The sequence below is a fragment of the Dendrobates tinctorius genome, unplaced genomic scaffold (assembly GCF_039654945.1).
Source record: "Dendrobates tinctorius isolate UK_male_01 unplaced genomic scaffold, ASM3965494v1 ptg000319l, whole genome shotgun sequence".
NCBI lineage: Eukaryota > Metazoa > Chordata > Amphibia > Anura > Dendrobatidae > Dendrobates > Dendrobates tinctorius.
Genome location: NW_027361986.1, coordinates 439,734 through 455,121, shown reverse-complemented (window position 1 = coordinate 455,121; position 15,388 = coordinate 439,734). Strand labels below are relative to the sequence as shown.

At 42.4% G+C, this 15,388-nt stretch overlaps 1 protein-coding gene across 1 annotated transcript in view; it reads right to left on the bottom strand.

The window, feature by feature from the left end:
* Positions 1-15,388, bottom strand: part of NCKAP1L (NCK associated protein 1 like) — a 310,666-nt gene that overhangs the window by 105,125 nt on the left and 190,153 nt on the right. Inside the window, exons 24-26 of the mRNA XM_073561415.1 lie at positions 10,346-10,439; positions 7,990-8,072; positions 2,487-2,567 (exon numbers count right to left, since the gene is read on the bottom strand). Coding sequence (XP_073417516.1) covers positions 2,487-2,567; positions 7,990-8,072; positions 10,346-10,439 — 258 coding nt within the window. The remainder of the gene's footprint in view (positions 1-2,486; positions 2,568-7,989; positions 8,073-10,345; positions 10,440-15,388) is intronic.

Genomic DNA, 15,388 nt, shown 5'->3' with positions numbered 1-15,388 from the left:
CTATGAAACCCTAGAGCAGACACCACTATTAAGGGTATGTCACACTAAGAGATATCGCTAGCAATATCGCTATAACTTGTGACGTAGCAGCGATATTGCTAGCGATATCTCTGTGTGTGATACTTACCTACGACCGGCTCCCCCGCTGCTTATCGCTGATCGCGCGAGAACGTTCAGGACTGTTTCTCGTCGTCAGCTTCCTGCAGCGCTTCCTGCTGTGAGGACGAGCGACGCGTGGAGCCGGGCGGGAGGACGCAGGATCGCCTGGTGTGACAGGTAAGTAGCGACCCCCGTCCCCAGCGATGTCGCTGGTGAGATCTGCCTGTGTGGCAGCTCACTAGCGACCACTTAGCGATGTACCAGCGATCCTGACCGCGTCATATCGCTGGTCGGGATCGCTGGTACATCGCTAAGTGTGACAGTACCTTTAATATCAGAGCCTAGGCCTCTTAATTATACTTAGATCCCGGTTGCCTGATAGTAATACTGAACCCCAGACCACTCTCCTAAACTATTCCGTACCTCAGATTAGACTTTACAATATACTTACTTTTCTACGTCCAATCGCGTACTGTGACTTGTGGGATGGCAGTTTAGTAGTGAATAAAATACAGTTATGAGGGGGTAAGTGTAAAGGCTTCTATCTATTAGCTTCATCCAATGTGATAATGGCTAATTTCTTTTCACCTGAGCTGTGTCCTGGTACTGTGCTCGTGCAGACGGCCGTATAGTCGGTCCGAGTTCAAACCAACAAAACATCAGATTGCACTGGGACCCGGGACCAACATTATTCTACGTGGTGGGGCACACGTCCGATATTTTTCTCAGATAGAGTCTGTTCGACAAAAGAATCCCAGCAAGCATAATTTGCATCTGATCGGATCGCGCTCACTCATGCAAGTCAATGAGTCCGTGGAAAAAAAAAATCACACTGCGCTCAGATGACATCCAAGCGCGGTGCGATTTTCACAGACAGGATGAAGAGTTGGAGACTTTTTCTCCCATCGTCTCCACATTCAAGAAAATCAGATCCCACCATGATCAAACGCTGATCAATCTTCAATCAGAGTCTGTTCAGAGTGTGATGATTAGGTTAATCCGCCCAATTATCTTACATGAGAGAAAATGCAGCGATGTGACCGTTGCCTTAAGGTGTTGCATGAAGTCATACAACTCCGATTCTGTTTAGCATTTCTGTATCCCTTGCCTATGCCCCCAGCAATGGTTATTATAGGCTGCACAGAGGAGGACGTAACCTGGGGATTTACTATACAAAGTCCATATCCCCCGAGATGGGTTTTTTAAGGTGAAGATGTCAAAATTTGATGATTCAGCCCTTGCCAAATTTTTGAAAAAATGCAAATTGCCTGTATTATATACAGTACATATATATGTATATATACAGTATATGTATATATTTTATATATACACACACATATACTCCTGACATTTATGCAGAATGTATTTATAAACTTCTAAAGCAATTAAGAATTTAGGTGAATAGATGAGGAATTCCCCAAAAGTAAAAGTATTCTGCACCATATATTCTGTATTATAATAAGAGCCAATGGCCAAGTTATACAACTGCATGGCTAATGCCAGATATTCACCATAGACGAAGGGTGACCAGAGCCATACCCATGTCATATCGCTACTTATTGCTGATTGTAGACATTAATGCACCTTCAGTATGACTCTCGCTTCCTCTCAGCCCTAGTTAGGCAATATTAGGTCTATGTACAGTATATACCAGTATATTACTATTATTACTGTATGTATGAATTTAATTGTAGTAGGTAAAATGAAAGGCGAGATGTGGGAGATCGACAATGAAACAGGAAAATGTATTTGTTAAATTGCTTGGATCACGGCTGATTTTTTTAAAAAACAAGCAGCAAATGGTTTCCTCAGAGAAAAAAATCTGCTGGGATCCCGTGCTAGCCTATCTGTATCCTCTCTTGTGCGTCCTCCCCTGCCCACGAGCTGTGGTATGATCCATCCATGTATTAGATTATCTCAGCACAGGGACATTTTTTTAACACATCAATTGTGGAATTTATTATTACTCCAGGATCTATTGATTAATGCGCAATTTAACATATTTACATTAAAAAAAACAAGGAAGTGTATTAAGTTGTGGTAGCAGATTTACCTGCCATTTATCCTGATATCTTCTGTTACTAAGTGTCACCGCAGTAAGAATCACAGTGGGGCTGTAAAGAGCCTATTATGCCTCTGGTCCCTCATGTTGGCCGGGTTGCCTATAGGCGGATCTAGCCATTCATCCAGTTATAGTACTAGGTGCTCAATATCTAGGAGCAGGTTGATGGCTGTAATACCGGTTTATTGCTAGGCTCCCTTCAGCACCAGCATGTTCTGGACAGCTCCCTAATGCCGGAACTGAAGAGCAGTATTTCATAGGGTAATTTAAAGGCACCAATTGTTTTTCATTGGTAAAATAAACAACCAAAGCAAATTCAGCATACCTGAATGTCAAGATCAGGAGTAACACAATCCTTGAGGAATTCAATTGGACCCATCATATAGGGGCAGTGGTTTGTGAAGACCTGCCATAATAACGCACAACAAAAAGTCATATTACATTTTGCACAAAACAGTTAAGTAGGGCACTTACAAAAAGACAAATAACATAGGAATTATAAATCCATAACTTTTTGTCAACTAAAACTTGTCTGTAAAACAAAAAACATCAAGAACCTTTACATTTCATCTATGCTTCGATTTGCAGTTCTGCAATGCAGGTCTGATTATTTAATGTCAGCACTTTTTCTCATTGCTACAAATCACATGGGATAAATGGTGCACTTCTTTGGCTAAGAAAAGCTGCAGAATAAGTCATGGTTGCAGAAAAGAACAGGCACCTAATCCATTTATTAGATTACCTAATGGTTGAATAAAATGATGTGCCTATGTGATATACTTGCCATAACATGTCACATAAGTACTTAGCATTTTACTTCTTGGTTTGATTTTCACCTGTATAGGCCTGGATGCCTGTGAAACTGTTATACCTGCGAAACTGTTATACCTGCTGTATCAAATGGTCATCTTGACTGTTTTTCTCTCTTTGTGGGTTTTTACAGGGGTTATTTGGGATTAATTTGTCATGACTCTGGAGGATGGTTCCGCCTCCATCCTGGTCAGGTCAGGGTTAATTTAGTCTGCCTCTCTTTGGCTTTGGGGCGGCTATCTAATGTTGGTAGTACCTGCATTTAGTGTCGGTGATACTTCCGTATACTTGGTTAGTAGTTTCTGACCCAGGTGACTCGTCCTTAAACGTGTGTCTCTGTGCTTGTGTGCCCTGCTGTGTTTGATTCGGTTTGTCCCCTGACTTCTGCTTCTGTATCCTGCTTTTGTACTGCTCTGTCTCTCCTGGTTATCTGACCCCCTGGCTTGTCCTCGTTTACTCTTTGTCTTGTCCCTAGGTACTGTGCGTCTATCTGACTTCTGACTCTCGACTCTCCTTGACCATGTTTACTGTCTTTGCCCTGTGCTCTGCGTACTCAGTGTCTTTCCCTGCAATCACGTGCGGTGGCTCCGCCCCCTGGTCACGTGATCTCTTAGTGCCAGGTCCTGTGCTCACTACACTAGTCTTAGGTCCTTGTGCACTGCGTGCCTTCTGTCTGCACTCCCTGCACTCATTCCTGATAGCGCCCCCTAGGCAGCACCAGTGACACCTTAGGTGTCATTACCTAATTTATATTTTCTGCTGACATCACGTCATGTCGACAGAGCAGAACGGAAAAGAAGCCGTTGATCTGTGGATGTGATGTCAGCGGAAGAAAAAGATAAATTAGTACCAGATAATCCATTTTTGGTGGGGCGTGATTGCCTATGTCATGCTGATTGACCGCCGGCTCCCTGCTGCCTAATTTCAGGAAGCTGACTGTCAATCAGCATGATGTCGGTAGTCTTGCACCGCCGACAGAACGTCTTCTCTGCGGACATGAGCTAGCGCCAGGTACACAGGCATGTAGTTAGTAACTATCTGTATACTAGTTCTTAGGCCCAGAGTAAAAAACTAAACTAGAACCTGAAAACCCCTAAAAAGTGAGTCTGTCACCCCAAATTTATACTTAAAATTAATCACATTGTCTTGTACTAGCTGAAGCAACAATAAAATTTGTTCTATTAACTTGTAAATTTGTTCATCTGCTACCCCAAAAAACAACTTTATTATAATATGCAAATCAAGGTGCTCAGTACAGCATTGGTGTGGCTAAATGCCTTGATGAACCGTTCCACCGCATATTACAATAAAGTTCTTTTTTGGAGGAAACAGAACAGATTTAAAAACTAAAAGAACCATTTTAATTATTTCCCCATCTCCTATAAGGCGATAGTGATTATGTCTTAATTTGGATTGACAGGCTCCTTTTAAGTCTTTTTGGTGAGGTTATGAATAGATATGATTTGTTTTTGTATAAAGAGGCATATTTTTTTTCCGGATGTACTTTCATTAGCTCATTTCTGAAAATCTTGAACAATGTTATGTCAGTGTTGCCTTCACCAACTGATGGTTGACTGTGAGAGACGACCACAATCGTGCACCAGACTCTAGGATTGGAGAATACCTTGAACCAATTCATCAAACTCCCTGTGCATTACAATCCGTACTGATCTTTGTACAAGGCAAAAGACATCCCATGGGAAAGTGGTTTGCATCAAAAAAAGTCTCTTCAGTGACAGTCTATTGGTCTTTGTTTATAGGCTGCTGCAGCAACAACATCATGGCTAATGTGGTAACTGCTGCTTAGTGGCTGCTAACTGCCTACCTTGACGGAGCTCCCGATCTCTGTAATTGGCTGCAGCGGTCACATGTGCAGCTTGTAAGCAAAGATCAGAGCATCAGCAGACAGACAGCATTAGACCCGGGGAGCATTAATACCAGTTCTTTTTATTATTTTAACCAAGCACTAAAGAAACTTATTTCAGGAAAACCGCTTTAAGTATCTGCCAGATCGAATACTGTGATCACAGGGGATAAAAACATGTTCACATGAGGCCACTTTCACACTTCAGGCTTTCGGTATCCGGCATGGTGCGGCGAAAAACCAGACTACCGGATCTGGCCCCAAACGCAGACACCGGATCCTTCTTTCTGCCGGATATATTCCTGGCAGAGAAGGTTTCCGGGCATGCGCAGTGCGAAAAACCGGTCCGTCGTTGGGAAAAAAAACGTTGCATGCAACGTTTTTTCAGACGCCAGACCGGCTATTTTGTCCGGATCCGGAAAAAAACGGACGCGCCGCATTGCCATCCGGCGCAATGCGGCAGCAATGAAACAGCACGGGGAAAAAGCTGGATCTGGTCGTAACAGGCGCCGGATCCGGCAGTCCGGTTTTTCGCCGCACCATGCCAGATACCGAAAGCCTGAAGTGTGAAAGTGGCCTCATGTGAACATGTTTTTAGCCCCTGTTAAAGCGGCCTAAGGCATCCTTCACGCTAAATTTGCAAGAGATTTAGTGGAGGAAATCCGAGGCTAAGGCCACGATCACACATGCGAGAAACACGGCCGAGTCTCGTATGTTAACACCCGGCACTGCCGCCGGCACTTGGATCGGAGTGTGCGGACCCATAGCAATACATGCAGCTGCACGATCCGCTCTCAAGTGCCGGCGGCAGTGCCGGGTATTAACATGCGAGACTCGGCTGTGTTTCTCGCATGTGTGATCCCAGCCTTACCTTCGGATTCGTGACGTTAATTTGCAGTTTGATGTGAATACACATACTAAATATGGGGCCTATCATGGCTTTCCAGTAATAATAAGGCCTCGGTACGCGGTTCTTACAGATGTCTGTGGATTTTGTAGGCAGAGGCAATTTAATATTGTGTAGAAACAAGACATGACTTTATAGTTAAAAGCGATGTTACAGAAATGCTGCTATTTTTTATTTCAGTATTTATAGTATTTCATTAGTATTCATATTTCCCATTACAATTCTGTATTTATACCATTCGAATTTCTGTTCATTAGTATTCATTCTGCACCTGAGACGCAGTATTGTACAACTTGTATGTGTCCTCTTATGACTGCATCAGATATACTGCCTTCATTTTATTAGATTATCTACATCTGCGTTCCAGTATTATGTTGCGTGTATCTTTGTTCAAGTAATACAGTATGATTCTGCCTGCACTTCATGTATTTTGCACATGTGTGCCGATGTGAAGAAATGCAGATATACAGGTACAATACAGTGTATACAGTCCTGCTCACCATTATTGGCACCCTTTCATTTTTTTCATAGACTGTACAATATCTTCAGAAATAAATGTACCAAAGTTATAGCCTCAGGATTTTTTTTATTAGTGGTCTAAAGTAATACAACAATAAAACATTGTTTATCACCTTACATGTTGCAATTTCAAAGAAAAAACAGAATAAACATCATGTGCAGCAATATAGTCACCCATAATTAATATTTGGTTGCACATCCTTTGGCATTGATGACAGCCTCCAAACGTGTCTTGTAGCCATCTATAAGCTTCTTGCACTTCTCAGCTGGTATTTTCTCCCACTCTTCCTTTGCAGTTTGTTCAAGCTCTGGAATGTTTGCAGGGTCTTTTTTCCCAATGGCAGATTTCAGCTCACTACAAAGATTTTAAATGGGGTTGAGGTCAGGAGTCATTGCTGGCCAATTTGAAATAGTCCATTTTTTCTTTTTTAACCATTCCTGTGTAATTTGAGATGTGTGCTTTGGGTCATTGTCTTGCTGGAGGACCCATAATCTTCGACTCAAACCGAGTTTTCTTACAATGGGTAGGACATATCGCTCTAAAACCTCTTAATAATTCTCTGATTTCATGATTCCTGTGATATGGTCAAGGCCTCTAGTACCAGATGCAGCAAAACAAACCACACAGCATTATGGATCCCCACCATGCTTAACTGTTGGTATGGTGTTGTTTTCCTTATAAGCTTCATTGCGCCGTCTGTACACAAATGGTTGCTTCGCATTACCAAAAAGCTCTTTTTTTGTTTCATATGTCCTCAGAACATTTTCCCTGAAGGACTGTGGCTTGTCAAGGTACTCTTTGGCAAAGATAAGTCTTTCCTTTTTATGTCTTTTCTTCAGCAATGGTTTCTTCCATGGCCTTCGCCCATAAAGCTCTGCTCGGTTTAGTGTGCCGCGTATGTCACTTGTTGAAACCATAACCCCATACTGTTCCTAGTTGGCCTTCAGGTCTTTGGATGTTTGACATGGTGTTTTTTACACCATTCGAAGACATCTCCTGTGAATTTTCCTCTTTTCCCCACGTCCAGGGAGGCTTTTGACGGTTCCATGCTTGGAAAACTTCTTAATAACATTGTACACTGTTGAAACTGGGATACCAAGATCTTTGGAGATGGCTATATACCCTTTGGAGGTCTTGTGTTTGCTAATAATAGCAGTTCTGATGTCCTCAGACAGCTCCTTTGTCTTCACCATTGTGACAAATGAACATGACTTACCATGTGGCTTTTTAAAACACTGAAGCCATCATTCATTGGCTTATGCATGTCACATGGGCACGGACAATTAATCACAAATGATTCTCATTTGTGATTTACCACAGGTGAGTAAAAATGTGTTTCCACACTAATTTAATGTAAAGGGCGCCAATACCAGTGTCACAACAAGATCTAGGTTTTTCCATTTTTCCCTCCCATTGTTTTTAGTTTTAAATTATTGTTTATCATTTGCTCTTTTGGATTTAACACAAGTTTTCTATACAAAAAACTGTTTCACTTGATTATTTTTTTTCAGGAGATATTTCACATAATGTACTTAAACTTCATGAGTGACAATAACGATGAGCAGGGCTGTACATGTAACCGGGCGTTGATTCTTATGACCAGTTGCATAGCACTGCGGAGAAAATAGTCATTTAGTAAAAAAGCCTGCAAAGGAATTTGAGGGGTTAATTTTTGCCTGTATTCTGCAGACTGAGCACTTGGTTTTCTGTGTTTTTTTTATGCTCACCTCTCTAAGGCCTTCCAAAGCTAGAGAACGGAAGGACAAGATCACTCCAATAATGGTCATTCTTTTCAGCAAACTTTCTGGAGCTAAACACGTAACATGACAAATAGAAAGCAGAATGGTTACACCATGGGAAAACAGCATGAGATGCTCATCAGGTTGTGCATATCATAAAGACAGCTTATAACCAGATCAAAAATGGCCAGTTAGTTAAAGTGCTCTTACTTTATTTTTTCATATCCCCTATTTGCTTCCAGAGATATGGGCCATTTTTAAGATATTTTCCATGGAGGCATAGCTCACAGGTTTCTCTGGGGCGTGTCTTTAGAATGCTCTGCACTATTAGTTTATTAGCAATGACCCGTTTAGTAAAGATCATAAAAATAAGCAGTACAGAAAGAGGTCCATATTTCCGAAACTCTATGGCTGATTAATAAAAAAAAAATACTCCAGAAAGCAGCAGTAATAAGATAGTAGCAAAAACTGACCACTTTTGACCTGGTGACAAATCATCTTCAAAGGGAGTTTATTGACCGAAACATACAGCATAAAGGAAGCACATAGCTTTTTAAGGGGATGTAGCCCATATAAAAATCCCACATTTAGTGTTTCAATCACTGCCTTCATTCTGAAAAAAACTGAAGGTTAATCAAATCTGATAATTAGGGCGCTTCATATTCCACTAGTTTTGCATGTCCAACCTCCTTCTTTGGTGATTGACAGTGTCGGGCTGCCTAAGCTTTCCTGACAGACAGTGCTCAATCCAGACAAGGCAGTACTGTCAATCTCTAGTTAAGGATGTGGGACATGCAAAACGGTGCACTGAGTTGTTTCCTCTCGCCAAGAGTGAACCAATCAGGCTAATTTGTTTTAACTTTGTTTTCTACAGAACCGAGGCAGCAATTAGGACAACAAAGAGGCGATCTTTATAGATGCTGTTGCCATAATTCAGACCAGTCTTTGAGTCCTGTCTTTCCATGTTCCCGGGCTGGTCATTTCAGGGGTTAACTTTTCTCAGCCTCAGTCTGGTTTCAGGTTTGCTATTTAGCTCAGCTGCGTCCTGCAGGTGGTGTAAGCTATAGTTCTGCCTTTGGCGTATGTATCTGACTCTGGTATATCCTAATTTGTCCTGCTGTGATCCCTGACTTTACCTGTGTCTGTTTATTCCCTCTGTTTGTCCAGACTCAGTGTTTCCCTGTAAGTTTGTTGACTCCCTGGTTTTGACTTGGCTTGCATTCGGACCTGCTTCTGTCTTTTGTCTTTGTCTTATCTGCTTCTGACCTTTGCTGATCCCCTGGATTGTTTCTGACCACGAGAACTGCTGTGACCTCTGGTTCTTCTGCTCCTGACTTGGCTCGTCTGACCACGCTTTTGCCACCTGGTGATTCTTGTATTGCTGCTCAGTGTTGCTACGCTGTGTGTGCAACCATTCTTCCCTTACCAGCACCCCCTGGTGGAGGTTGCGCTATACTGCACTGCAGTAGCATGATAGCTGTATCATCTACAGAGTTTTATGCTAATTTTATGAGGTCGGCTCGGCGTGACAGATGCCTTTTAACTTTGGAAAACATAACTTTTCATTCTAGTGAAACACAGATAATGGAATTATCCTGCGTATTTGGTTGCACATTTAGATAATACTAATTTAGTACCCATTTTGTTATCAACTATTGAACTGTACATGTTTATATTTTTTTCTGTTGTTGGTTTCTTGTGGGAAAATAGAAGTGGGACCATGAGGTTGAGTTTCTGTTAAGTGAAACTATTCAAGAAAGTCCTGTGATTTCTCTCTTACTATATGTTATAAAACTGAGCAGCACAGCATATGCTGGCAGTCATGTCCAGAATGCTGGAGCTGGTAATAGAGGGGATCCTGACGGTGCGCATATTGCACATTGTCAAGTTTCTTCAATCTACAGTCACATAGAGTGGCTGGAGAAATGTATGTTTAGCCTGGAAAACCATTTTAATTCCCTGCATTATGAATGGGTGGATTACCCCTTTAACAGTCATAGAAATTGGATAGTCAAATAATACTGACTGAGGAATTGATTGTGCACTAGCTGTAACTAAAACAACTAAGCCGGTGGGAGCTTGTTTGTTGTGCATTCTGCAGGAAGAATATGTGATAATTACCTATTGATTACTGTAACTATCATGGTCTGCTCTTCCCTGGGTTACAATATGTTCTTTCATCATTGCATCACTAAAACAACATCTACTGCAGCACATCTCCGTCAACAGATTATAAGGTTTTACTGATAAAAAAGGTTGTGCCAGTAAAAGTTGCAATATATAGAGACGTCTGTTGTGATAAGTCCCTTTTCGCGAAGAACATCCAAGTACAAAAGTGACTTACAGCTCAGCTTGGCTTGGAGAGATGGCATCAAGTCGGCATTGCTGAAGTTGGATCGGATTTGTACCAACGTGTCCATGTTCTCTAAAACAAGTTTCTGGAAGTGAAATAAGAGATTTACTCTGGAAACTTTCCTAATACGTTTCTTACCAATCAGAGAAGTAATGCTGCACACAATTCTAAGCACAAGACAACACAACAAGAAAGTCATACATTAATTTGTGCTGTTCTACTTTTTCCTTTTTTGTGGTTTTTCATTCCTTTCGGTTTTACCTTTATATTTTGGATCCAAGCATCCCAGGCTATGTTGACTACCAATGCCTAAGGATGTATTTTTCCTTTTTAAAACCATTCTGTTAGTTGCTGCCCACTGCTCCAGTTTATTTATATCTTTTTGAATCCTCTCTTTTCTCTAGTATTAGCTATCCCTCCTAACTTTGTGTAATCAGCAAATTTAAACAGTGTACCCTCAATTCCTTCATCTAAATGCAGTTTATCTTCCATTTACTTGTCGGAGCCAATATCAGTTGATCGTGGGGGGGGGCAACAACTGTCACCTATTCTACAGATGGGTTATCAATATGTTAGTCCCAGACAACTCCTTTAAAACCTTTGGGTTTATTTTTTTGTTAAAGGCAATCTGTCAGTATGATTAACTTTCCTAAGCCATCTATATAGGCATGTAGGTCATAGGAATAAAATGATACCTTGATATGTGCGATCTGATGTCTTATTTCAGAAAAATGCATGATTTTCTTAATATGTAAATGAGCTGTTCCAGGCCATGAGTCAGTTTCTGATCTGCATGAAAACCTGCATCCAGAGCTTTTATAAATGAAAGGGGGTGTTACCAATGTGACACATTTAATGACTGACAGTCTGTTCTCTTTCACTGAAGAGCTGTGTGTGATTACAACCCGAACAGTGCAGCAGACAGAGCAGTACAGCGGAACTGAACTTTGTCTCATTACAAACATTTGTAGTAGCACGTGTCCTCTCATAGTGCTGTCAGCTCTGCTCCAGAGCTGTGCCTGCTTATAACCAACACAGTACAGCAGAATAGAACCTTGTCTCATTACAAACAAATTTGCAGTTGTCCTTTCACAGTGCTGTGAGCTCTGTTGCACTGCTATTCCACCTCATATTGGCTGAGGTGAGATTAAAGCTGAAGCACTATGAGCGGACATCTGCAACTGCAAATGTGTTTGTAATAAAATAAACTTCACCTCTGGTGTACTGTCAGCTCTACTGTACTGTGTTAAATCTGATCTCACTGCAGATCAATGTGTAATTGATAAAGTATAGTGTCAGTCATTACATGCCTCACCCTTTCATTAAAAACAAGCTGTGGAGGCAAATTCTCAGGTAGACCTTTGTCTGCCCCATAGATTTTAACAAATCATTTACATATTAATAAATATTATATTTCTATGGACTAAAACATCGGATCACATACAGTATATCAAAATATAACTCTATTCAGCTTCCTATGGCCCATGTAGACAGCTTAGGGGGGATGATTCTATTGACAAATTTACATTTTTTACTGCTGTTCCTTGGGTGGAAACTACAGTGGTTTGTGAAAGTATTCACCCCCTTGGCATTTTTCATGTTTTGCTACCTCACAACCTGGAATTTCAGTTTTTTTAGGGTTTGCATCGCTTCATGTAAAGAGCATTCCTACAGTTGTGAACATTTGGTTTTCTTTTTATTGTGAAGAAAACAACAAAATAGCACAAAATAACTGAAAACTTCAGTGTGCCTTACTATTCACCTCCCGAAAGTCAGTACTTTTTGGAGCCTCCTTTTCCAATAATTACAGCTGCAAGTCACTTTGGATAACTCTCCATAAGCTTTTCACATCTTGACACTGAGATATTTGCCCATTCCTCAAGGCAAAACTTCTCCAGCTTATTCAAGTTAGATGGTTTCTTCTGCTGAACAACAATCTTCAAGTCTGACAATAGATTCTCAATGGGATTAAGGTCTGAGGTTTGACTAGGCCACTTCAAAACATTTACACGTTTCCCCTTAAACCACATGAGTGTTGCTTTGGGTCAATGCCTTGTTGGAAGGTGAAAAGCCATCCCAGACTCAAGTCACTGACAGATTGAAACAGGATTTGCTCAAAAATATCCCTATATTTCACACCATATATCTTCCCTTCGACTTAGAACATTTTCCCTGCTTTCGAAAAACATCTCCACAGCATGATGCTGCCACCACAGTTTCACTGTGGGGATGGTGTTCTTGGGATGATGAGCTGTGTTGGTTTGGCACCAGACATAGCGTTTACCTTGGTGGCCATTAGAGTTGAGCGACTTTTGTTTTTTTAGGGTCGAGTTTCGTTTCGTGAAACCCGACTTTTCCAAAAGTCGGGTCGAGCAAGATCGGCCGATTATAGGGAAAAGTCGGGGTCGTCCCGAAACACGAAACCCAATGTAAGTCAATGGGGAATAAAAGTCGGCAGTGAGAGGAGGACAGGAAACACACCTACAGTGCCCATTTGAATGCCAAAAGCATCAATTCTTCTTACTTAAGCTTGTCAACCTTAATTAACTTCATAATACAAGTTACGCACTGAAAAATGGGGGTTATTTGGCTAAAGTTGTGGGGGGGTAGGGCTGGCTCCAGGTTTTCATGTGCCCTGGGCGAAAGAGTGCCCCTTTAACACATATCACAACTCATCATGCTCCGATACGGCAGAGAAATAGCGGTATAGTACAATGAAAAATACTTCACTTTTTACATCTCATGACGAGGCCCATCTATTTCTCCATACAGAATCATTGGTCCCATATAATGTTTGAAACAGTATATGATGAGCTCCACATAATGCTACAGTATATGTTGGTCCCCATGGATGAAGCTCCACTGTCTTATGGGCCCAAATAATGCTCCAAACATAATGGGCCCCATTTCTAATGCTCTAGTGTATAATGGGCCCTGTAAATGCTGCTCCAGTGTCTGATGTCCACCTTTGGAATGTTCCAGTGTATGGTGGGCCCCATCTATCATTCTCCAGAGTATAGTGCTCCCCAAAAATTGCTGTCCCAACATTGAAAACAATCAAATAAGTCTCCTCGCTAGGGAATCCCTGTACTAGTCTGGACTCCTCGTCGTCCCCATCTTCCATCTCACTGCACAGTATTTCAACCTTGCAAGTGCTGTGATCCTGAGCAAGCAGGGGGGGCCCACTCGTTGGCGACGGCACTGGCACAGGGCCCCTGATAGTACGGTGGTGTGTCTGATGGCGGGTGGGCCGAACCTGCACTTTCATCTGCAGCTTCCTCTTTGTCACCGTGTAAGATGGAACTGTATATGGGAAGGGTAACCTGAGTTTCATCAGGGTCAGATTCAGGCCGTGTAGCATGCGAGGGGAATGTAGTGGTCTGGGTCAATGTACCAGCAGATTCGTCGAGCAGTGGCTGGGCATCAGTGCACTTGTGTCGCCCCCCCAGGAGTACGGTCGCCACAGTGGCATTACCTTCCTCCTAGGGAGTGTGATGTCATGCTTGGGAGCAACGAAGGATCTCTCTAGCAGGTTAACTGATTGGGCGGCGTTATTCCCACGAGTCATGACCCTCCAAACAGCGTTCATGAAGGCAAAGTGTTTGTTTTACGTGGGCAGTATGGTTGCAAAGCTGAACCTTAAAGGAATGTCCAGAAGGGCACCACCAGGAGTGGAGCCTACGGTTAAATTCGACTCCACCTGGGAAACCTCAACCATGCCAGCTACAGAAAAGATGCACACATTGCAAGCTTAATTCCGTTAACGAACGAGACTCCGTCATGCCCCGCGGTCCGAGTCCGGCTTACTAGAGGGACACGTGAGGCTCTGGCACATGAGATTGGCCAATAACTGGTGTGTCATGCCCTTACATGTCCGTGGCTGCATGTGCGCTACACTGAAAAGGCCAGCGTTTGTCGCTTACAGGTGCAGATAACCCGCTGAACAACGTTAGTGATGGGGATCACTGATTACAATTATTACCCGCGAACGATGATTTCCCAGTAAGTGCAGGTCAACCGCAGTTCTGGAATTAGGCCTAACCGTCATTCCTGAAAAAATGAAAAACTTACGTGTGCAAACCACAGGTGCTGTAGCTTGCTTAACAGCTCGCCAGCCGTTCTCACGCCCAGTATGGATTACACGTGATTGCACAAAGGTGAGAAAGGGTACCGTATCCCCGGATAACATGTATGGATAGCGTACACATTCAAAATATATGTCAATACATCAGGAGGCAGGCTCAGACGGTGTTAGGCCCAGTATGGCTTACACGTGATTGCACAAAGGTGAGAAAGGGTACCGTATCCCCGGATAACATGTATGGATAGCGTACACATTCAAAATATATGTCAATACATCAGGAGGCAGGCTCAGACGGTGTTAGGCCCAGTATGGCTTACACGTGATTGCACAAAGGTGAGAAAGGGTACTGTATCCCCGGATAACATGTATGGATAGCGTACACATTCAAAATATATGTCTATACATCAGGAGGCAGGCTCAGATGGTGTTAGGCCCAGTATGGCTTGCACGTGATTGCACAAAGGTGAGAAAGGGTACTGTATCCCCGGATAACATGTATGGATAGCGTACACATTCAAAATATATGTCAATACATCAGGAAGCAGGCTCAGATGGTGTTAGGCCCAGTATGGATTGCACGTGATTGCACAAAGGTGAGAAAGGGTACCGTATACCCGTATAACATGTATGGATAGCGTACACATTCAAAAAATATGTCTATACATCAGGAGGCAGGCTCAGACGGTGTTAGGCCCAGTATGGCTTGCACGTGATTGCACAAAGGTGAGAAAGGGTACCGTATCCCCGGATAACATGTATGGATAGCGTACACATTCAAAATATATGTCTATACATCAGGAGGCAGGCTCAGACGGTGTTAGGCCCAGTATGGATTGCACGTGATTGCACAAAGGTGAGAAAGGGCACCATATCCCCGGATAACATGTATGGATAGCGTACACATTCAAAATATATGTCTATACATCAGGAGGCAGGCTCAGACGGTGTTA